This window comes from Camellia sinensis, unplaced genomic scaffold (genome assembly GCF_055761805.1).
Source record: "Camellia sinensis isolate YWXY unplaced genomic scaffold, ASM5576180v1 Unanchor1, whole genome shotgun sequence".
Lineage (NCBI taxonomy): Eukaryota > Viridiplantae > Streptophyta > Magnoliopsida > Ericales > Theaceae > Camellia > Camellia sinensis.
Window position 1 is genome coordinate 8,442,441 of NW_028128987.1, and position 22,901 is coordinate 8,465,341.

The 22,901-nt window shown below is 34.9% G+C and overlaps 1 protein-coding gene across 2 annotated transcripts; it reads left to right on the forward strand.

The window, feature by feature from the left end:
- The first annotated feature begins 1,354 nt into the window (after window positions 1-1,354).
- Window positions 1,355-22,562, forward strand: LOC114308254 (transcription factor TGA2.2). 2 transcript variants are annotated; one of them, XM_082910731.1, is made up of 9 exons: window positions 1,355-1,717; window positions 2,059-2,219; window positions 2,318-2,383; window positions 2,475-2,534; window positions 10,199-10,276; window positions 10,377-10,428; window positions 19,511-19,782; window positions 21,654-21,899; window positions 22,069-22,562. In XM_082910731.1, the coding sequence occupies exons 2-9, from the start codon at window positions 2,154-2,156 to the stop codon at window positions 22,213-22,215; spliced, it is 987 nt and encodes a 328-aa protein (XP_082766857.1). In that variant the 5' UTR covers window positions 1,355-1,717; window positions 2,059-2,153; the 3' UTR covers window positions 22,216-22,562. The 2 variants fall into 2 exon arrangements, with proteins under 2 accessions (XP_082766857.1, XP_082766858.1); XM_082910732.1 differs by having other exon boundaries at window positions 1,408-1,717; window positions 2,090-2,219.
- The last annotated feature ends 339 nt before the right edge of the window (window positions 22,563-22,901 follow it).

The following is a 22,901-nucleotide window of genomic DNA, read 5'->3' on the forward strand; positions in this document are numbered from 1 at the left end:
TTCAGAAAATGTATAACTTGTTTTAAAAAAGATGTAAGTATTACGTGTAAGTTGTCATTCACGTATGGTGTAACTTTTAGAAAAGTATAACTTGTTTTACAAAAACCGTAAGTATTATGTGTAAGTTGTCAAAATTTTTTGAAATAAAATTTTTCACATATGGTGTAACTTTTAGAAAATGTATAACTTTTTTTACAAAAGATAAAAGTGTTATGTGTAAGTGGTCATTCACATATGGTGTAACTTTCAGAAAAGGTATAACTTGTTTTACAAAAAATGTAAGTATTATGTGTAAGTTGTCAAAATTTTATGAAATAAAATGTTCCACATATGGTGTAACTTTGACAAAAGGTATAACTTGTTTTATAAAAGATGTAAGTATTATGTGTAAGTTGTCAAAAATTACGCATTTGGTGAGCAATTTTACAAAAGTTGTAAGTTGTCAGAAAAGTGTAAGAACTTTCACAAAAAAGTGTAAGTTCTCACAAAAGGTGTAAGTTTTCACAAAAGCAGTAAGTTTTCACAAACGGTGTAAATTTGCAAAAATCCCTTACGCCTTTTTTCTGAAATTACTTAGGCCTTTTGTTAAAATTTACGCCTTCTGTGAAAATTTACACACTTTGTAAAATTATTTACACATTTTTTGACAAAATTACACTTTTAGTCATATAATATATTCTTTTATTCATTTACCTGTTGGTGACCTGCTTTAATGTGTTAGTTTTCAAATATTTGGGTATAACTTAATACCCAAAAAGGTGTAAAGGTAACATAGAAAGGTGTAAGTGCCTTGCATACCATATGCAAGGCACACTTAAGAAAAATCCTTTTTATACATCTTTTTATAAAAATAAAATAAAAAATTATTAAAAAAAATTAATAGGTTGTTTGGCAACAATCTAAAAAAATATACTAATTGTCGTTTTATTCTATCTAACTTATATCACCTCATATTTGGGTCACATCACTTTTTTATCACATTATATTATTTTTTTGTGAAAAATAAAAATTACTCATAACTTATTCTTAAACAATTCCTAATTTTCAAACGAGGCAAAAATATGGTATACTCTCTCCGTTTTAAAAATTAATTTTTTATTCTATTTTTTATTATTTTAAAATATTAATTTATTTTAAAAAATTGAAGATAAAAATAATATGAATTTTTTATTTTATTATTTTTTTAAATTCATTAACAATACAAAATGTATAATTATGAAAATTAATATTTTTAAATAAACATATTATCAAAAAATAATTTTAAAAAATTAATAAACTATAAAAAAATAAAAATAAATAGTTGATTTTCCCAAATTGACTAATATTTTACGATCTCGAGGGAGTAGAATTTAATGGTGGATTTTACATGTTTGTCCATATAAAATAAGGAGTAGGTAGGATAACCGTACGAACCGCATGAAAAAGCCAAGACCGAAAGTCAAAATTGGCGGTGTCCTCCTCGTTGTCGATCTTCAAGAGCTTCTCAAACTGAAAGAAGACTCGTCAGCCTCCTTCTCTGATTTCTCTCTCTCTCTCTCCTCTTCGATTTTCAAGGGTTCCCTGTTTTGGTCCAATTCTAGTGGCGGCTGCTATTCAACTCAAACAACAATCAAACCTCACAAACAAACAGTGATGTGAAAGCTGTGTTTTTGCACAAAAATGTTTACCCAGTATTGCCCCTGAATGCCTTGCTTTGCTCCTTCTCTCATCATCCACTGTAAGTTTTTTTCAATTCTCCAAAAAAAAAAAAAAAAAATCAAAACTTTGAAGGTGTTGAGTTTCAATTTCAGTTCTGCAAATCAAAGGGCATTTTCTCTTTTTATTTACAACATCATTATAGATTTGGGTTTAGATATATAAGTGATGCCATGAATCTCTTGCTAGCTTAATCTCAAGTTTTAATTTGATTTTGATAAAAAAAAAAATAAATAAATAAAAATTAATTTGTGGGTGTGTTGGATATAAATACATCTTTTGCATATGATTATAGTTTAACAAGTCAAAGCTAGATATAAGTAATCTCAGTTGAGTAAGTGATTTTCTATATACATCTGCTAGTGAACTGGGGTCTGATTCATTGACACCACAGAAGAGTTGGCATTGAAACCTGGTTTATATAATTGTGTGATCTTGAGAATTGTGGAGAGTCCAAAATGGAGGATATCAGTCCGAGGACTGATACTTCAACCGATGGCGATACTGATGACAAGAATTTGAGGGTGATTCCTCCAACCCTTTTTGTTTGAGTTGTTTATGTTTTTCTTTCTTTATGGGTCTTTTGATGTTGTATGCTGATAATTGACATTTGTGGGTACAGTTTCAAAGTGATCAATCTCAAGCCATTGTTACTTCTGATGCCAGTGACAAGTCAAGGGATCAAAAGGTTAAATTAGTTTGATTGAATTATATGTTTGACATTTGATTTGATTCTATTTCTTCTTTTTGATTTGTTTGCTTAACTATTAATTATGCAGACACTTCGTAGGCTTGCTCAAAATCGCGAAGCTGCAAGAAAGAGCCGTTTAAGGAAAAAAGTAGGTTCCCTGGACACTTGGATTATTTTCTTCTCATTATCTTCTTGTTCTTCTTTTTCTTGTAGGTAGATCACACTTTCTTTGAAATGTTGTCAAATTTCATTCTCCAACAAAACTTCCTTGATTGGTGATTACGCACATAATGTGTGTTATTTTGACATTAAAGAACCTGATACGACATCAAGAAAAATGTGGACGTGTTGATATGTAAGGGCAGAGCGAAATTTATCCTGACATTTACAACGTACTATGAATTTGTTGCATTCAAGTTCCCCTGTGCAATGTCTGATGTAGAACCGAGAAGACGACCAACATAATAACCACTCTAGGGTTTCCATAAACTATCTCAATATATATTCATCCAGAAGTAACTGTTCCTTTACACAATCCCATATATATATGTAGATGGCTTTCCATAACAAGTAAAGAAATTAGAAAAAAACAAAAACAAAAACTGGAAATAAATAAAAATGGAAACTAAATCTTATTAATTAAATTCCTGAAATTCTGACGTCTTCTACATCACATGTCTTCATTCGCCTCTTTCCTTGATCCCCGTCATTTCTCCGTATAGTTAAAAGGACTCTCCTCCGGAAAGTAATGATTGAGATAATGCTCCAAAAGTGAGGGATCAAGTCAATGGAACTCTTCATTGGTGATCCATGTGTCATCGGTGTTGTGGTTCCTTGAGCTCACAAGATAGCAATGATAACCATCATTAGACACACCGTCTTGAGTGTCCAAGACTTCATCAATCTGATCACATGAAACTGTGGACGTCGTGGAGAATGAGGAACATAAATCAGCATTGACACAGAAGAAAATTTTGTAGGCAAACCTACCCACAAAGTGGGAGGCTCAAAAGTGTCACAGTAGGAAACCAATCCTTAACATTGAAAACATGATTAATATTCATATGTGAAAGCAAAATATGCATTACGTCCAAGTTTGTGAATGATATGAAAAGGTCCAGTGGCTTGAGCATGAAGCTTTTTGAAAGAATGTTCAAGATAATGCTTAGGGTGTACAAAAACCATAACATAGTGCCTTTCATTAAATTCTAGTATCCTATGATGCATGTCAGCAACAAATTTATAATGTTTGTTACTCATGGTAATTTTCCTTCTAATTTTGGCACGTAAGTTATGAATGTGTTTGACAAATGATTCAGCAGATTCAGAGGGACGGGCATCTAGAGGCATCTAGAGGCAATTAGATAAGGTCAATTGGTTGGTGAGGGAGCATACCATGAACAATCTCAGAAGGACTTTTACCCGTAGACCAATTGACTGAACTGTTATAAGAGAACTTCGTAGTTGGTAATACTAAATGCTAGTTTCCTGGTTTGTCACCCACAATGCATTTAAGCAAATCACCCAAATTTCTGTTAACAACTCAGTGTGTATGTCAGTTTGGGGGTAAAAAGTTGAAGGAAACTTTTAAGTAGTACCAAACAATTTCCAGGGTGTCTTCAAAAAATAACTAACAAACTTGAAATCTCTATTAGACACAGTGGAGGTAGCTAACTCATGTAATCTAACAACCTCCCTGAAAAACAATTTAGCAACATGTGACGCTTCAATTGTTTTGCAAGGAATAAAGCGGGCTATCTTAGAAAACCTGTCACTACCACTAGAATAGAATCATGACATCTAGCTGTTTTAGGTAATCTAAGGACAAAATCCATGCTAAGGTCTTTCCAAGGTGAGTGTGGAACAGGCAAGCGAGAGTACAATCTAGTGTTCATTCTCTCGATCGACGCCTCATGCTCCTCACATATGTCTTCATTCTTCCCTTTACTTAATCCCCATCATTTTTCTGCAACTAAAAAGGACTCCTCTCAAGATTAATGACTAAGATAATACTCCAAAGGCACGAGGTCAAGTTGACGAAACTCATTTTTGGTGATCCATTTGTCATTAGTGTTAGAGCGATTCTTCCATCTCACAAGATAGTGATAGTAACCACCATTAGAAGCACCGACATTTTTTTATGTTTGATGACTTCATCAATCTGATCATCATGAAACTAGGGAGGTCGTGGAGGACAAGAATAAAAACCTAGCAGTGACAGAAAAGAAAGTCCTCTAAGCAAACTTGACCACAGAGTGGGAGGCTCAAAAGTGCCTTGATCATCAACATTGAAAACCAGACTAATTTTCATTTTTCAAGGCAAATCAAGTAAATATGCATTATTAGGTCTTGCTCTGATACCAAATGGTGTAGAACCAAGAAGACGAATGGCAGAATAACAACTTTAGGGTTTTCAAAAGATGTATTATCTCTCAGTTTTCATTCATTCAAAGTAATGGTTTCCTTTCACAATCCCATATATACATGTGGATGACTTTCCATAATCAATAAGGAAATTAGAAAAAAAGAGTAACAGGAAATAAATAAAAATGGAAACTAAGTCCTATTAATTAAATGTCCAAAATTCTAGTCTCTTGATTGACATCTCCTGCGCTCATTACACATGTCTTCATCTTGATCCCCAACAATGTCCTTGTCAGAATATGCTACTTTTAATAAAAGTTAGTGATTCTTGACCTTTTCTGTGAGAAGGTCTCTCATCACAAACTTTTTGGAAGATATAAATTTCTAAAAGAACTTCTCATTCAAATCAGTTTATTTTTAATTTGAATAATGATGATTTCATTAATTTATTTTTGAATTGATTGATCACATTTTGATAAATTAACATATATTTTAGGGAAAAGGAAATATTCAGATTCAACAGATAAAGTCTTAAAACTTTTATTTTGATCTTTAATTTGCTGTTATGACTTATGAGTGCTCTGTATAATTAAAAGCACAGAGCCATAATAGATAAATTTTTCATTTTTAGACTAGTGCTCTGCTTATTTAAAGAATTTAGTTTTCAATGCATAATTACATGGAGAAGCCATTGCAAACTTTAGTGACACAAAACTAGAAGCCAAACTCGGCTACTTATGTTCAAGCTTATGCATGTTCATGAGCCTGACAAACACATACCTAAAGTGATATTTATGAATTGCATTTGTTCCAATTAATTTATTTGGCAGGCTAGCCATTTAATTATATTTGTTTTAATGCAAGAACTTAGTCAATGTGTAACATATGATTTGGCACATATACTTTATTGTAAAAGTTGGTTGATGTGAGTGCAAATGACAGATCATCCTTTAAATAGATGGACAAAATTATCCTTATCTTTTCTATCTGAAAGAAGTAAAACACCCTAGCAGAAGCAAGGATGATACAATATTGAAATGTGACACATGTACCAAAGCTAGCTGGCATGAGCCAAGTTTAATATTTTACGTCCAGAAGTGTACCCAGAATAAACTAATGTGGTTGAATTTCAACATTTCAGAGTCAATAATTTTTTAAAAATAATAATAATTTATTACTTAGTGTGTATATGTGCTTATTCTAATATTTTGAAGTTCTAAACAAAGCTTTCCTAACTGTTAAGCTTTCATATGCATTTAGTTTTTTAATTGTTGAGCAAATTCTTCGTAAACATGTTTGTTTTGTCACCTACAAAGCATGGCTGCTCCAAAAATATTGTTGTATGTATTGGGTACTTATTCGATAAGGGTACTCGAAATACTTTGGGTACAACTCAGGTACGGGATGGGTACAACTCAGGTATGGGATGGGTACGTTTTGGATGCTTTTGTGTGTACTTCAGGCCGTAAATGTAATTTTTTAAAAACGTAAGTGTACTAAAAAATCATATTGTGCCTATTTTAAATAGGGTAAACTACCAATAGGTCATAATAGTTGGCCTTAATTCGCATCAAGTCCTATTGAAAAGAAGTCTTGGTAAAATTGTCGCTAAAAATAAATTTTTTGTGATAATTTTTTATATATGTCGCTATAAATTGACAATTAGTGACTTTTTTTTGTCATGATTTTTATAAATTATCATTAAAACTTACAATTAGTGACTTTTTTTTTGATAATTTTTTCCCATAGGACTTATTAGATAACAAGTCCACTTATTATAATCTACATGTAAGTACCGCTTTTAAATATAGGGTATTTTTTTAACTATAAAAAATATAAAAAAAAAATTGTAGGGTTCCTTTTTTTTTTTTATCACTTTAAAAATACTTTAATTATTTTTTATATGTGATTTTTTAATTCTTATATGTGATGTACTACGACAAATTATAGAAATATACTTTTTATTCCGTAGCCACATCCTACATTTTTAGGTTTTGTGCATAGTTGTCAAATCGGGATTCGTATCATGAATCGAAATGGCCTCGTACCGAATCGAGAATCGAATCGAATCGTGAATCGTAAAGATTCGGTCACTTTTTCTGAATTACTTAAAAACATATATCTACACATTTAGATGTTAAATATCTTATGAATATGAAATATTTAGACTTAAATCAATAAAAATGTTATTTTGAATGATAATCACGTGGTTTAATAGGTAAGAAGTTAACGAAAGTTCCTATGTAAGATCACCATCTTACTCTTTTTTTTTTTTTTTTTTTTTATAGATATTTTTTATTAACCATTCTTAATAAAGATAATAAAAAAATAGACAAATTATGAATTTCCAAAGTAATAGTAATTGACAACGATATTGATATTTGGGCAATAAGCATATATACATTTTTAAGTAACAGTGAGCAAATAATAAGAAAGAATTATTTCGAATTTTTTATTTTAAAACCCAAAACATTTTAAAAAGGTATAACTGGCCTCACACATGTAATATTCAATTATATTTAATTTAATAAAACAACAATAGATAATTCATAGTGTAACTTTAATCTTAAACATCCTTAAAAAATATATTATGATTTTTTAAAGGGAAAAAAAAATGAGAAGAAAGGTTAATAATATGTTGGATCTGACTGAATCTGATTGGATCCTATTAAAAACTCCATGATCTCTAAAATAATAACAAATCATGTATATATGTTAGTTATTTTGATATTAAATGTTATTAGAAGCTATATTATGTCATTTTCACTAAAAAGATGGAGAAAAAAAGAGTTGAAAATATGTCGGAGACAATAATTTCAAAAATTGCTTGAATCGTAAAAAGTGAATCGAATTTTGAATCGATTGTGAATCGTGTAATTTACTAAAGATTCACTTCCAAAATAGATTCACCCATAAATTCGTATTGATTTTGCAAAAATTGCGAATCGAATCGTGAATCGTAAGATTCTGATAACAGAGGTTTTGTGGTATTGAGGTACCTACATCTGTACCCGCACCCACATCCATGCTTCCTAGTTTGTCACTCAATCTAAGTTTCACCTGATATTTTCTTTGTTCTTTTTTTTTTTTCTCTTTTTGGTTGTATAATCAATGAGATTCCCAAAGAAAGATGTACAACGCCAGATCTATGAACAATATTAAAGGGAAGAATAAGTGTAAATGCACAGGAAAAAAGAAGAAGCATTAAAGCTCATTCAAAGACATTAGACAATGGTACTCCAAAGTTATCAGCCTTCTGTTGTTATGAGAGCAGAATTAGTTGACAGATAGGAGAATTTAGATGGTATAGGGTTATTTACCGAGAATGTCTCCTCTCAAACCAATGGGAATCAAAACTATGGAGCAGGCTCAACACATAACGGTGGAGGGCTAAGGGAGAAAACAAAGAGGATCAGTTAACCAAAACTAAATCAAGAGGCGGTACTTTCTTGCATTTGGTCCATCAAATCATAAGTTTATTTATAGTCCACTCTCAATCTCTGTTTCCAAAAGGTCCCAGGTAAGATTTTGTGGTGTTTTTTTTTTTTTTTTTTTTTTAACAGTGTTTGATGATTTGTGGTTTCAAGTCTTGGGGCCACCACTTTGTGCATTATGCTAAAGGTTAGGTGTGTACTCAATCTTTTCCCTCCCAAACACACATTAATGTGTACTAATTGGGCGTTGTTTTTTTTGTTTTTTAGTGTTTGATGATTTGATTGTGGTTGCTCTGCTGGTTTATCACTTTATTGACACCGACCCTAGAAGCATATGAAGAGCTTCAAAGAGAGCACAGTCCAATTACCTCCTAAAGAGGGCTGATTCTTCTGTGTTGTCACAGTGTTTGGTGGCTTCCCAGACTAAAAGGGATAGATTGTATAGGAGAAGGGTTTAAGTGCAAGAGCGGGAGGTTAGAGTTGGATAGAGGAATAGAGAAATTACCAATTGGTGAAGTATTTAGAGTTTTATTTGGTGGAGCCAAGGGTTGAAGAGGAAGATGGTAGGTGTGGCTTTAATTCTGATTACAGTTTTACATCATGTGAGGAAGAACATGGAATTTAAAGAGCAGGGAATCTGCAGTCTGGTATTAATCACAACTGTTTCTTTACACGAGTGATAAAAGTCGTGGAATTAATCCCTCAGGAAAGAATTTGTTATGGATTCTGCAAGGGTTTGGGGTCTACTAGAAAGAGAAAAATAGTGAAGGAATTCATTGACTTAAGGCTGATCCTGATATTATATTCACCAAGGAAATTAATATCAGTTGTATTGGTTGAAGAATTGTTATGGATACTTTTGAACCTAGGAAATCATTCTCCCATTCTGTAGTGAGTTCTTGCCCAAGAAGCTGAGGCAATTCTTCAGGGAAACTTTGTCTGCCGGACATTTGTCAGACTCAGACCCTTATATGACACTCCTATCTGCTTTTTTAACACCTCTTGGACACCTGCACAATATAAGAACTACATTTTGTAATTTCAAACACTTGGTTGACACTTCTCAAACAATGTCCAGCACCCTTCAAATAGGATGAGCACATCCAGAAGTTTCCAGTCTTTTCTGTGTTTATTATTATTTTTAAGTAGAAAAAATATTTGACATCATTCAATGCTGCCACAGTTCGAGGATGTAACAATACTTTCAAATTTAGGAAAAATAATTAATTGTAAAGAAAAAAAAAGCATAAAAGAGCGAAATAATAGTTGAATGAAGAATATGTATGGATACATTTATTTGTCTAGCTTTATTTTCTACATTAGAGAGGTAGAAAAAATAATAAATGTTTGTTTAATTGTTTTATGCAATTATGTTGCATATTGGTTAATAAAATTATTTTAATACGTATAGGTTAATAAAAATATCTGTATACGTATAGGTTTACCTTATTGGAGGATTTGAGTCAGTGATTGAAAAACTTTGTTTTCTCGATCTTGATTCGTTAGTCCTTGATGGCTTGCAACATTTTTTTCACTTCCGGCTTTTATACCACTTGAACTTAGTAGGAGAAGTTTAAATCCCAATTCATAGGCAGGGTTCATTCTTCCCAAAACCCCAGAGCCTCTAGCAGGCCTCCAACCCTGTCATCATCCGTGGGGATAGGCAGGAGATATGACTGGGCTAACTAGCCCTAGTGATAATGGTGTACATGATGTGTACCCAGGAGACATAACACTGCACTGCGGGCTTGTTAGCCTAGTTGCATCTCCCGTCTCATCCGGCGTTGGCAGTGACGGGATTGGTTTATTTTATTTTATTTTATCTTTATTTGTTTCTGTGAGTGTGTGCCTACGGAGAATTACCAATTTGCAATAATAATAATAGAAGGCTTAGTGTGTGCACAATATGCTTTCATCTTGAGGTGTTCTACCTTCATGCAATTGTTTCTTTGAAATGCCGTGTCAAAGTTTTGCATAGAGTTGCATTTTGATGCAAAAGTTTTGCATTTTTTAGGCTTATGTTCAACAACTAGAGAGCAGCAGAATGAAGCTTACACAACTTGAACAAGAGCTCCAACGAGCTCGTCAGCAGGTTTGATCTGACCACTTCTTGGTGTCTGTTTCTATTTCCAAAACCTTTTTTAATTTTTGTCTGTTTCTAATGTTTTGTTTTTCTTTTTCCTTTGCTGAAGGGCATCTTCATTTCAAGTTCAGGAGATCAATCTCAATCAATGAGTGGAAATGGTAATATACTATCTTCTCAGAACATTCAATCTGCTTATAGCGTGTATATGTTTTTGATGAGAAGTTCCTAAGTGAAACCTGAAATCTTGTATTGTTTTAACTTCTGTGATGATATAGTAAAATATAGGATTATAACAATCTATTTGTGCAGTTGATGAACTCGATCTGGTGCATAATCAATTCCTTCTGACTTTATATTGGAATCTGATCCACTTATACTTTTTATTCAATAGCAATCATTATCATATTTTTTTTCCTTTGTAATATGCAAGAAACTCACACCCATGATCCAACTGGGACTTGAAGCCTGCATCTGATGCACAATGGCCATGTTAAAAATTATCCTATTATTGCATTCATAGAAATCTTCTGGATAAATCTGCAATTCTCCTTCGCCCCTCCCTTACGAAGTTTGATTTATTATTCCCTCCTCCCCCACTTTTTTGTAAACAAAGGATGAAAATATGAAAAATGGGTCAAAATCCTTTTTTTTGTATTTGATATTGGATCTTTTGCCCAGTGGATTTAATGTTCTCAAACTCTCTAACAATCTGTTTTTTCAAGGATGCCACCATAACAATTGCCCTTTAACAATCTAGAATGTGGTTTGGTCATAGTTGAGAAAGGAAATAGACGTTATATTTGTGATTGGATTAGATTTAGATGAGCTCACTGGATTAGATTTAGATGAGCTCCTTCTTGTATTGCTTTTATTGAGTTTTTTGGCAGAGCTGACTTTTGTGGAGACAAGATTGGCTCATGTAGATTGTGCCTCCTTCTCCATAAAATATTGCCAACTCAAAGATCTAGCATCTGTAAGGACCAGCTGACTGAGCGATAATCACTTTGCTTGGTTCCCATTTTTTAAAAACAGTTTTCAGAAAATTCTACACTCTTATTTTCCGTGTTTTTTTGTTTTTACTGAATTTTTTTAATATTTTATGCAAATTTTTTACTTTTTAGACACACTTAACATAAATACACCTAAAAAGTAAAAAAATTGTAAAAAAAATCTTTTAAAAATTCACTAAATACCAAAAATACAAAAAAAATACAAGAATTTAGTACATTTTTTGTATTTTTATGTATTTCTTAATTTTTTAAAATATTTTTTTACAATTTTTTTACTTTTTAGACACATCTAAGTAAGGTGCATCTAAAAAAGTAAAAAAAAATGTTTAAAATTAAATATTCACTAAAAACAAAAAAATACGAAAATCAAAAAACTCAGTTTTCAAAAAACTTAATCCAGAAAACTCAAACCAAACACAGTGAATATGATTTTACTTGTCTTATTTTTAGACAATCTTATATTTTTCTTTTTCTGATGGAACTATTGTGCTTTTTGGTTTATGAAGGATGAATGTGCAGGACAACTGTTACATAATAGAGAACTCACATTGTAGATAGGAATGTGTATGTTGGGTTGGTATGCCAAGAGGTGGGTATAGTGAGGGCACCCGTAACGCTACCTAACCCATCCTGACCTTGCCCTTATTTTAAACATTTCCCATTCCTAATTAAGAAGAGGCAAGTGCTTGAACTAGTTGTTTGACAAAGTATGTTTCTCCTGAGCACCTATGCAATGGGTAAGTTTGGTTATGCTAAACTTCTTTTCTTAGGTTGGGTTTGACAATTGCTTTTTCAGTAGCTTTTTTTTTTTTTTTTTTTAAAAAAAAAGCTAAAGTTATTGCTAAAAAAGGTTATGCGTTAGGCAAATACTAAAAAAGCTACCTTCTTTTTAAAAATTATTTAAGTTGATGTCATTTTTCTGCCCTTTTTTTTGTCTTTAGTGATTCTTTCAAGATTTTTTGTTTTGTTAATTTTAATCTTTACTGTTTAGATCCTTTAGAAGGACTTGAAAAGTTTGACAAAAAAATGAACTCAAATTTTAAATTTCACTAAAGACAGTTTTTTTTTTTTTTTAATTTTTTGGTTGTTGTGTGCCTTTTTAAGCAGTTGCCAAACAGAGATGAATCTTGTTTAAAAAGTTGTTTTTTTAACAAATGTCGGCTGAAAAAGCAGTGGCCAAATGGTCAAGATTGTTTTGGTTAAAATGCCAAAAAGTGGCTAAAAAAGTCGTAGCCAGACAGGGTCTTGAAGTGACAATGTTACACAATCTTCGATCTTGGCTTGTTCTGTTAGGGGTTGATACAATCTTGAAGGAGTAGTGATGCAGAACTGGAACACACCAAATTTTGGCATTACAATTTTGTAAGTTTATGGTTAGTAGCCTCTATAGTTTCCTAATTTAATTGAGTCTTATTAAGAGTCTTTGCTTTTCAAATTATATTAGGATTTAGTTTTCCAATTTGATTAGCACTAGTGGTCTATAAATATTAGGTTTTCACATTGAAGATTTTAGCTTTGTATTAATAATATTGAGTGTTAAGGATGTGACCGTTGTGATTAGAGAACACAGATGTCGTCCTTGTATTCTTCCTCTCCCCTTTCTTTCTTTCTTTCTTTCTCCCTCCCTCCCCGTTCTACATCAATTTGGCATTAGAGTCTTACCTTGATTGATTGACAAACCCTCTTCATTGTGACCCTAGCTTGTAGAAGACGACAAAACTTGTCAACTCCTGTCACTGGAAAACCCTTCTCTGTCATGACCTTTTGCATCACTTTTTAAGCTTGTTCAAACTAATCAGCAATAGGGAGGTCCCCAATTTTGTTGCGTTTCACCTCATTGCGGTGTCACTGCCTTGCACCATGGCCATCGCAATCTATCCCTGTCGAGGAGATCTCTGCTGGAATACATAATATTGTATATTTAGGAGATCCCATGATTTCTATAAATTACAGTTATTTAGGGATTTGATTTTTAAGATTTGATTGTGTAATTATTTAATTCTTTTTTCCTGTGTATCATTGATTATAAATAGACATGGTCTCACCCAAATTAGGATAAGCCAATATTGTTCAACTTTCTTCTTGGTATCAGAGCAAAGAAACCCTAGCCGCACCTACCCATTACCACCGCCAGCCTCTCCTCCCTTTCCTAGTAGCCGACTCACCTACCCAGCCCCCTTCAACCACCTTACACCACCCGAAACCCTTTCTCTCTCCCTCGACAGTCCTTTCCAGTCACTGTCGGGGTTCCTACAATAGTCGACCAGGCTTTGTCCTGGTTCTGTGCAGTTCGGCATCCTTCTACGGTGGTCCGGGCTAGTTTCTAACCCTTTTAAGGTTGTGTGTTTCTAATGTGGTAAGTAACTTGTGTGTGTTCCTTATTACTTGGGTTACCGGTTTGTTCGGTAGCATATCTTTTGTGTGACGTCGCTACTTCGACTTCGTGGTGTTTCAGAATGTCTAACTTTGTTACACCAACCCAGAGCATTATGCCTCGTTCAGATGTTTCCCTTGCCTCCCATGTTCTGGTTCATCGGATCACTAGTGTGTTGCTTAATGGTCGCAACTTTGCTGCTTGGAGTCGGTCTATATGTCTTTACCTTGGGGGTAGAGGCGAATCTGGATGGCTTCTGGAAACCGAGACACAACCTCTCGCTGATGATCCTAAGCGGGTTCAATGGGATATTGACAATTGCACCTTACTTGGTTGGATGTTCAACTCTATGGAAGAACGCATCTATAATATGTTCATGTACTGTGATACTATTCCTCGGTTGTGGAGTGCTCTTACCCAGATGAACGCATAGGCCCATATTGATGCTAGGATTTTCGAACTCTATCAGGATATTTCTCATGTCTCTCAGGAAGCTTTGGGTTTTACCGTTGTCGAATTTTTTGGATAGCTGGGAGGAGTTAACACAGTATGAGCCATTGAGTGATTTTCCAGCTGTTGCCGCTTCTATTGTGTCTGCTCATCTTGCTGGCCAGCACACCTATCAATTTTTGATGGGTTTAAAACCTGAATTTGAGTATTTTCGTATTCAAATTTTGAACACATCACCTATGCCATCCTTACATGAGGCTTTTGCTACTTTTGGCAGCGAGGAGCATCGTCGTCGATTGATTCAACCGGTGGCTCCGCTTCCTTCCTCCGTTCCTGCTTCACCTTTAGTTTTAAATCAAATGGCTCTTGCTGCCAAGTTTAGTTCTTGTGCTTCTAGTAGCAAGGTTATTTGCCACCATTGTGGCGCAATTGGTCATGTCCAAGCACGGTGTTTCAAGTTTCATCCTGAGTTAAAGCAACGCTTTGCAAGGACACGCTCTTCAGGCCCTCCCTATACTACTGTTATTGCTGACACATCTAGTACTCCTCAGCCGACTCATTCTGTTGATCTTTATTAGCTTCAATCTCAAATTGGTCGCCTTCATGAGCAACTTGGTTTATTCACTACCATATCTCCAAGTGTCCCTTCCACTGCCACACTAGCTACAGGTACTGACAGGTGGGTTTTCTTGTTTATCCTCTCCTGTCCCTACTACCGCTCAGACTGTATGTCTTGCTGATGGGTCTATTTCACATGTCCAACATAAGGGTGATGTGTCCTTGTCGTTTGATCTTACACTTACTTCTGTCTTACATGTGCCCCGTTTTGCTTATAATCTTCTCTCCGTTAGTCACCTTGCTAAAAACCTTGATTGTGCTGTTGTTTTCTTACCTACTCATTGCTTATTACAGGACCTGACTTCGAAGAAGATTTTTGGCAGGGGGTTTGAGAGCAACGGGATATACTACTTCGGGGACCCAACACCTTTCCATCCTACCACTTCTAGCCTGTAAGCAGCTATGTTACCTGAGTCGTCTTCCTAAGTGTTTTCTTTTTAGACTTTAGCCTTGTAGCATGCTTGCTTAAGACATGCAAACTTTAATTATTTACGTTTACTTTTTCCGTCACTTAATAATGCTTGCAAGGATTATCAATTTCATTGTGTTGTTTGTGAACTGTCTAAACATACTCGTACTTCTTATGTTCCTTGCATGTATCGCACTTCCTGTATGTTTGACCTTATTTACTCTGATATTTGGAGTCTTTCTCCTCTTTTGGCTTTTTTTGGGCGTCGCTATTATGTGACTTTCATAGATGACCATTCGAGGTGTACTTGGGTTTATTTGCTTAAAAAGAAGTATGATGTGCTTCCACTTTTTATTCAATTTCTACAAATGATCTAAACCCAATTCCACAATGTTGTACGCAATATTCATTCTAATAATGGGGGGAAGTACATCTCTGATGCATTTTGCTCCCAACTTAATCAGCATGGAATTTTGCAGCAACTCACTTGTACTTGCACCCCTGAACAAAATGGGATTGCTGAACGTAAAACCGTCATATTATGTCTGTTGTCCGAGGTCTTCTTTGTGGGATGAATGTCCCTAAATCCTACTGGCATATGGCTGTGCTTACTGCTGTTTACCTCATTAATCGGACACCTAATTGGATTCTTCACAGGTTGGCTCCTTTTCAATTACTTCGTCCAGATACCGTGTTATTTCCTCTTATGTCTCATGTGTTTGGTTGTACTTGTTTTGTTTAGGATTGTAGTCCTACTCGGACCAAGTTAGATAACAAGTTTCTTAAATGCATCTTCTTGGGCTATTCAGCTCTCTCTAAAGGCTATAGGTGCTATGAGTTGTTGTCTCGTTGTTTTTATCATTCTATGGATGTCACATTTTGCGAAGATATGCCATTTTTTGGTTCTAACCCTGTGTTTTAGGATTCCGCCTCGAGTTGCCTCTTGTTGTGTCATCGAGTGCTCACCCTGTTCCTATCATTGATTCATTTGCTCCTTCATCATCGCTTGTATTTGCAACTGCCAGTCCTCCGCCATTACATACTCTTGTCGCCCTCATGCTCCGCCCCTTCCAGCATCTTCTTCGCCCTCAAGCCCAGGTACTCCCTCTACTATTCACTTCCCAGCTCCTTTCTGTTATCCAACCCGTGAACACCATCCCCCTAATCGGTTTGGTTGGTTTTGTAGTACTAATCACCCTATTTCTCAGTTTTTTTTTGTTATTATGCCCTTTTAGCTTCTCATCGGTCTTTTCTTGGCAAGCTTAAGTCGGTCTCTATCTCGCGGTCTGTGTCTGAGGCTCTCCAGAATCCCCAATGGATTGCAGCTCTGCAAATTGAAATGGTTGCTTTGGAGCGTAATCACACTTGGGATCTTGTCTCTTTACCTTCTGGTGAGACGACTGTTGGGTGCAAGTGGGTTTTTACTATCAAATACTTCGCTGATCGTACTGTGGACCGATATAAGGCTCGTCTTATTGCTAAGGGCTTTATCCAGGTTCCTGGAAAGGATTTTGGAGCTACGTTTGCACCAATTGCTAAATTGACCACTGTTCGTTTGCTTATTTCCTTGGTTGGTTCTGCTTCTTGGCCCTTTCATCAACTTGCTGTCAAGAATGCTTTTCTACATGGAAACTTAACTTGAGACGATCTACATAGATCCTCCACCCGGGTTTCAGGTTGAAGATGAGTATGCTGGCAAGGTCTGTCGTCTGCGTAAGTCTCTCTATGGCTTGAAGCAATCTCCTCGTGCATGGTTCCATCGTTTCAACTCTGTTATCCTATCCACGGATTTTATTCAGTGTCACTCCGACCATACATGCTTTATTCGTCGTCAGCCCAATGGTCAATGTATTATTTTGTTGGTCTATGTGGATGATATCATCTTTACAAGAGATGATTCCATTGGTATTGCTAAGGTAAAACAGGAGCTTAGTCAAGTATTTGACATCAAGGACTTGGGTCCTCTCAAATATTTCTTGGGGATTGAAGTAGCTCATTCTCGCAGTGGGATATCATTGTCCCAACGGAAGTATACTTTGGATCTTCTTCGGGACACCGGTATGATAGGGTGCAAGCCTGCATCTGCTCCTATGGATCCAAATCTGAAACTTTCAGCTGAGTCTGGTGAGTTGCTTTTTGATCCATCTTGCTACCAGAGATAGGTAGGATGTTTGATCTATTTGACTAATACATGACCATATTTGACATTTGTTGTGAGTGTGGTTAGTCAGTTTATGTATTCATCTCGTACTGCTTACCTTGATGTTGTTCACCATCTCTTGAGATATCTCAAGTCATGTCCAGGTTTGGATTTATTCTTCAATAGTGGAATTTAGACAGGATTGTCTTTTTTACTAATGCAGACTATGCAAGTTCATTGACTGACAGACGTTCCACTTCTGGGGTATGCACTTTCCTTGGTACCCATCTTCTGTCATGGAAAAGCAAAAAACAAGCAGTTGTTTCTTGATCATCTGCTGAGGTTGAGTACCGAACCATGGCTCATGGGACATGTGAGTTACTATGGCTTCGGTCCATTCTTACTGAGTTAGGCTTTGAGGAGAATAATTCCTCCAAGCTATTTTGTGACAATAAGTCTGCCATCTTACTTGCCTCCGACTCTGTACTTCATGAGCGTACTAACCATATTGAAGTTGATATTTATTTCATCTGGGAAAAGGTTCAAGCTGGCATTGAATGTCCCTCATTTGTTCCATCTTCTGATCAGATTGCCAACATTTTCACCAAATCTGTCGGACCATCCCTACTTCGATCTTCAATTGACAAGCTGGGTTTGGTTGACATCTTTGATCCAGCTTGAGGGGGAGTGTTGGAATACATAATATTGTATATTTAGGAGATCCTGTGATTTCTATAAATTACCGTTATTTAGAGATTTGATTTTTAAGATTTAATTGTGTAATTATTTAATTCATTTTTCCTATGTATCATTGATTATAAATAAACATGGTCTCACCCAAATTAAGGTAAGCTAATATTGTACAACTTTCTTCTCTCTCTGTATGTGATCCATCGTCGTTGTACATTGATCTTCAGTTGCTTGAGGAAGTCACTATAGATCGCTAAATCAAGGATTATATTGACCATTAGCTTGACCCATCACACAAGAAATTGACCCATCTTCTTGAGCCGTTGAGTCTTGACCCAACCCATGAGCAAAGCCTCAACCCATCCAACTTTTAGAACCTTAACTTAAACCTATGTTACCTAGAACATGGATCGTTCCGGTACATGGAAAAGGAACGGGAATAGGAATATGGTACGCTATATGCTCTAAAATGTGATACGATAAGAGTAGATTTATATATATTACACTTAAGAATTTAAGGTATTTCTATGAAAATCATGATCCATTTTTTTATTTTTTTATCTTGTCAAAACTCAAGTCACCTAAGATTTTAGTTCGTATATTTGATTTTTTTTCTCCTAAGGTAACATTTAAAGAAATATATTGGAAAAAATTTTTGGGATCACTTCGGATCACTGAATTTACCATTTTGGAACGACAGTGTAACCATGTTTTGGAACATGTGTATCAATACGTAAATCGCTAGGGTATAAGTGTTTTCTAGTAACATAGACTTAAACCAACTCACTTAACCAAGATTTGGTCCATCCCATCTTACTATTCAACAGTACCGAAAAAGCCCAAAACCCTTTTTATAATAATCCTTGATCCAGCCCATATCCACTTAGACCAGCCCAAACTTCCAATTGAAACCATTCCAGCCATTCTAAATCAAGTCAACCTAGTTCAACATACTAATTTAAGTCAAACCCTTCCAGCTTTTTAAAAAACTCTTACCATGATGACCAATTCTGAATGAATTAGAGGTTGAAGTCCTTGCTCAAGGCCAACAAGAAATAAGGCGAATTTATAAGCAAATGATAGATTTGAATGAGCAAATATTAGAGCAGATGGTTTATATCAAAGCAACTTTGGACAAATTATTAACCGATGTTTTAGGAGATACTTCAAATTTCTCAAAGGGGTTATGAAGATCAAGTGAAATTTGTTGATCAATGAGAAAGGAGATGTGCATTTGACAGAGTAACAAGAAGATGTCAAAGTCCCAAAAGTGAAAGGATACTCTTTCGTGCCTTTCTCTCCTATTTCCCCCCTTCCTACCAAACATAGCATTTAAGGTGCACTGATGGAGGATGTTTGTCCCATGGATTCTGTCATACGCGCTTTATCTAAATATTCTGAAAATGCATGCATATGTTTATTTATCCCATTCATGAACACTACTCATAACATAGATTTTTAGAGCCTGACTTGTGGGTCCAAATTTTGTTTCATTCTAGCTTTCCGCCTTAAAGTGAAGATTGAGCTATTTGAGGCCATTATTTTGTAGGAGCCCAGGCATTTGATGTAGAATATGCACGGTGGCTGGAAGAGCACATCCGACGAGTCAATGAGCTGAGGGGAGCTGTCAACTCCCATGCGGGTGATGGTGAACTTCGCATAATTGTGGATGGGATCTTGGCTCACTATGATGACATTTTCAGGATAAAAGGTGATGCTGCCAAGGCTGATGTCTTCCATATATTGTCAGGCATGTGGAAAACACCTGCAGAGAGGTGCTTTTTGTGGCTTGGTGGATTCCGTTCATCTGAACTACTTAAGGTGAGAACCGCATCTCATCTCTCTCTCTCTCTCTCAACAACAACGCATACAGATAAACTCAATTAATCTCATTATTATTATTGTCATTGCTGGTGTTGTTATTTTAGTTTTATTACTAATGCCACTACTGCTTCTTAGGTTGGCTTTTAAAATTTGTTGCGTTTTTATGGTGATTTTTTTGTGCAAATCTATGCCGCTAGTGGCTGAATATATATATATATATATATATCATATAGAAGATATGTTGTTGTATATATCGGTAATATTACTGATATAAAACGCAATATAGAGAGAGAAGGTATAATTCCATTAACCCTCATACAACGTTGATTAACACTAAACAAATATAAATAAAACCCTGATTACTAAAATGTAACAAAAGTACAACAATACCCCCAAACTACAAGAGAATACAAAATGCATCTTCGCACCCCCTTCAAAGGAGGGATTTCTATCTCCATGCATGGAAGAGACTAGAAAATTTTCTTTACTGTCAGATGTGAGTTCTTCAAACATCAATAAAAAATGATAAGATCCAAGTGTCTAATTTAGGTATTAGGGTCGCACACATTACATATTCTTACCGTTGTCATATCTGGTGGACATGGATACATGGGAGGAATAGAAGAGCCCACTGTATAGAAATCAATGCATATGATCTTATATTCTGTAGATAAATTCAATACATATATTTATTTGTTTATGTGTGTGTGGATGTGTGAAACAAATACAATCTTAGCCTTGGAGTTAAGTTAGGTCGAGCCTCACAAATTTTAGATGTGGTCCAAATGGAAGTTTCAATTTTAAGGCTAGCACACTGAACATGAAATGAAGGTCTAAAAATAGTATAAACATTTTGTTGAATTCACAAAATTTCAATTAATTTATTTGTTCTTTGCTGCAGTCTACATTGGACATCACCAGCACACCTTGATGCATTCAATGCAATACATAACGATCTTGGGCAAGTGTTGCCTTACTTTAGAAATGATAGAATAAGGACAGAGGCCAAAAACAAATATTAGAAGTAATGCTTTTTTTCCTTTTTCTTTTTTCTTTTTTTTTTTTCGTTTTTTTTTGTTTTTTTTGCACGTGTGTTTCTTACCTTTATATTCGTGAAAGATGGCTTTCCTTTTCTTTAGGATCTGTTCTTGGCTTGTACATTTAATCATTTTGGTTCAATTTCCTTGTTTCTTTCTTCTTATTATTTTTTTGTTGATTACAAATCTGCAAAATTTTACAAGGTAAGCTCTCTCTCTCCCTCTCACCAAATTTTATTGGTGTACTTTTTAGGGCAGTTTCAATTTATAAGGTAAGCAAGCTATTCTAGATGTGGTGCTTGATTTCATTCCATAATTACTGTGTAGGAGTTGTGGATGCTTAATCCCACATTTTAGCATCTATTGGATCAATCAATTATACATCAGAGACACTAAATTCTTCTGAAGCAATTTCTCACTTATAAGATAAAATGTAAAGAGCTATTTGAGACTCTAGAAGTTTTGATGTTTTTTAAGTTCTTGATCTGTCTTCTTTGTGTGTACTAATGGTATAGAACTAATTTAAATTTATAATAGGTCTGGCCAATTTAGTCAAATTCTATGAAAATCTTCAAAATACATGCTCTCGGGAAACCCTATGCCCGCTGCTATTTGTGGTTTTGCTTCATTTCCTGATCAGGGTATCTACTTAGTAGCACAATTTAAGTTCATTTTTACTTTGACAGGTATGTCTGCTTACATGCTAGGTAACGTGTGAATTTTTTTTCTCACCTTTGTCCATTGGTTCGATCATTTCCTATTGCTAATATTTCATGCATCTTTTTTATTTTTTATGTTTTTGGTTCTAAATTTAAACCTACATGGTTGTAGCTGCTTATAAATCAGCTGGAGCCTTTGACAGAGCAGCAGTTGTTGGGCATCACCAAATTGCAGGAATCATCCCTACAGGCAGAAGATGCTTTGTCCCAAGGAATGGAGGCATTGCAGCAATCCTTGGCTGAGACGTTGGCCGGATCTCTTGGCCCTTCTGGTTCATCTGGTAATGTTGCAAACTACATGGGACAAATGGCCATGGCAATGGGAAAACTAGGAACTCTTGAGGGCTTCATTCGGCAGGTATTTTTTTTGAAAAACAATTGTTAATTTCATTTTAGTGAGCAAGTTCAGCTTTTCTCCCCTCACTTTCTCTCTACCTGTCTGTCTGTCTGTCTGTCTGTCTCTCTCCAATTGATCTTTGTTGATAAATATGTGAGTTATGTAAGACCAAATGTTGATTAATATTCAGGCTGACAATCTACGGCAACAAACATTGCAACAATTGCACCGTGTATTGACAACCCGCCAATCTGCTCGTGCCTTGCTTGCTATAAATGATTATTTCTCTCGGCTTCGAGCTCTTAGCTCTCTATGGGATGCTCGTCCCCGGGAATGAGAAGCATGATATATTCTTTATTTCTGATTTTAGTTTGAAAGAAGGGTCTGGCTGTGTGTTCTTAGTAGTACCAAATATGATCTGCCTGCCCAACTGATGGGTTTGTTGTCACGGATTCAAAATTAGGGTTGTGTTTGTTTCTGTAGCAGCATGGCGTCTTCGGACACACCTTTGGTTTCATATTTAGAGTTGTACTTAGCTTTGTATTATCCTTCAGGGTTTGTATTTTATTTTTCCTTTTAAAAGCAAAATTTGCTGCAGCATAGGCAGTAATTTATGTTATCTAGACATTATTCTAATCAACAGAAATTCAGTTTTATTTTTAATGAAAATGGATTTGAATGCTAGTGCTACGACCTGATCCATATTTTTTTTATTTTTTAATATTTGGAATTGATATTTATGCTTATACAATTAGGTGAAGAATTCCTCCCAAAAAAAAGGGTCATTATGAATTCTTAAGCGAGTTAGATTTGAAAATATTTTGTGGCTTTGGTATGTCATGAATATTAATTGTATATTATGTACATGTTGACATTATATGCATATATGCAGGTGTAATTTACTTGGTTTTTAAAAAAATAAAGAAAAGAAAATGCACTTGCCTATATTTATATCTAGGATTTAAATATTAAAATTTTATGAGAACTCAACTATAAAAGATATTATTTTTTTTATTTGATATT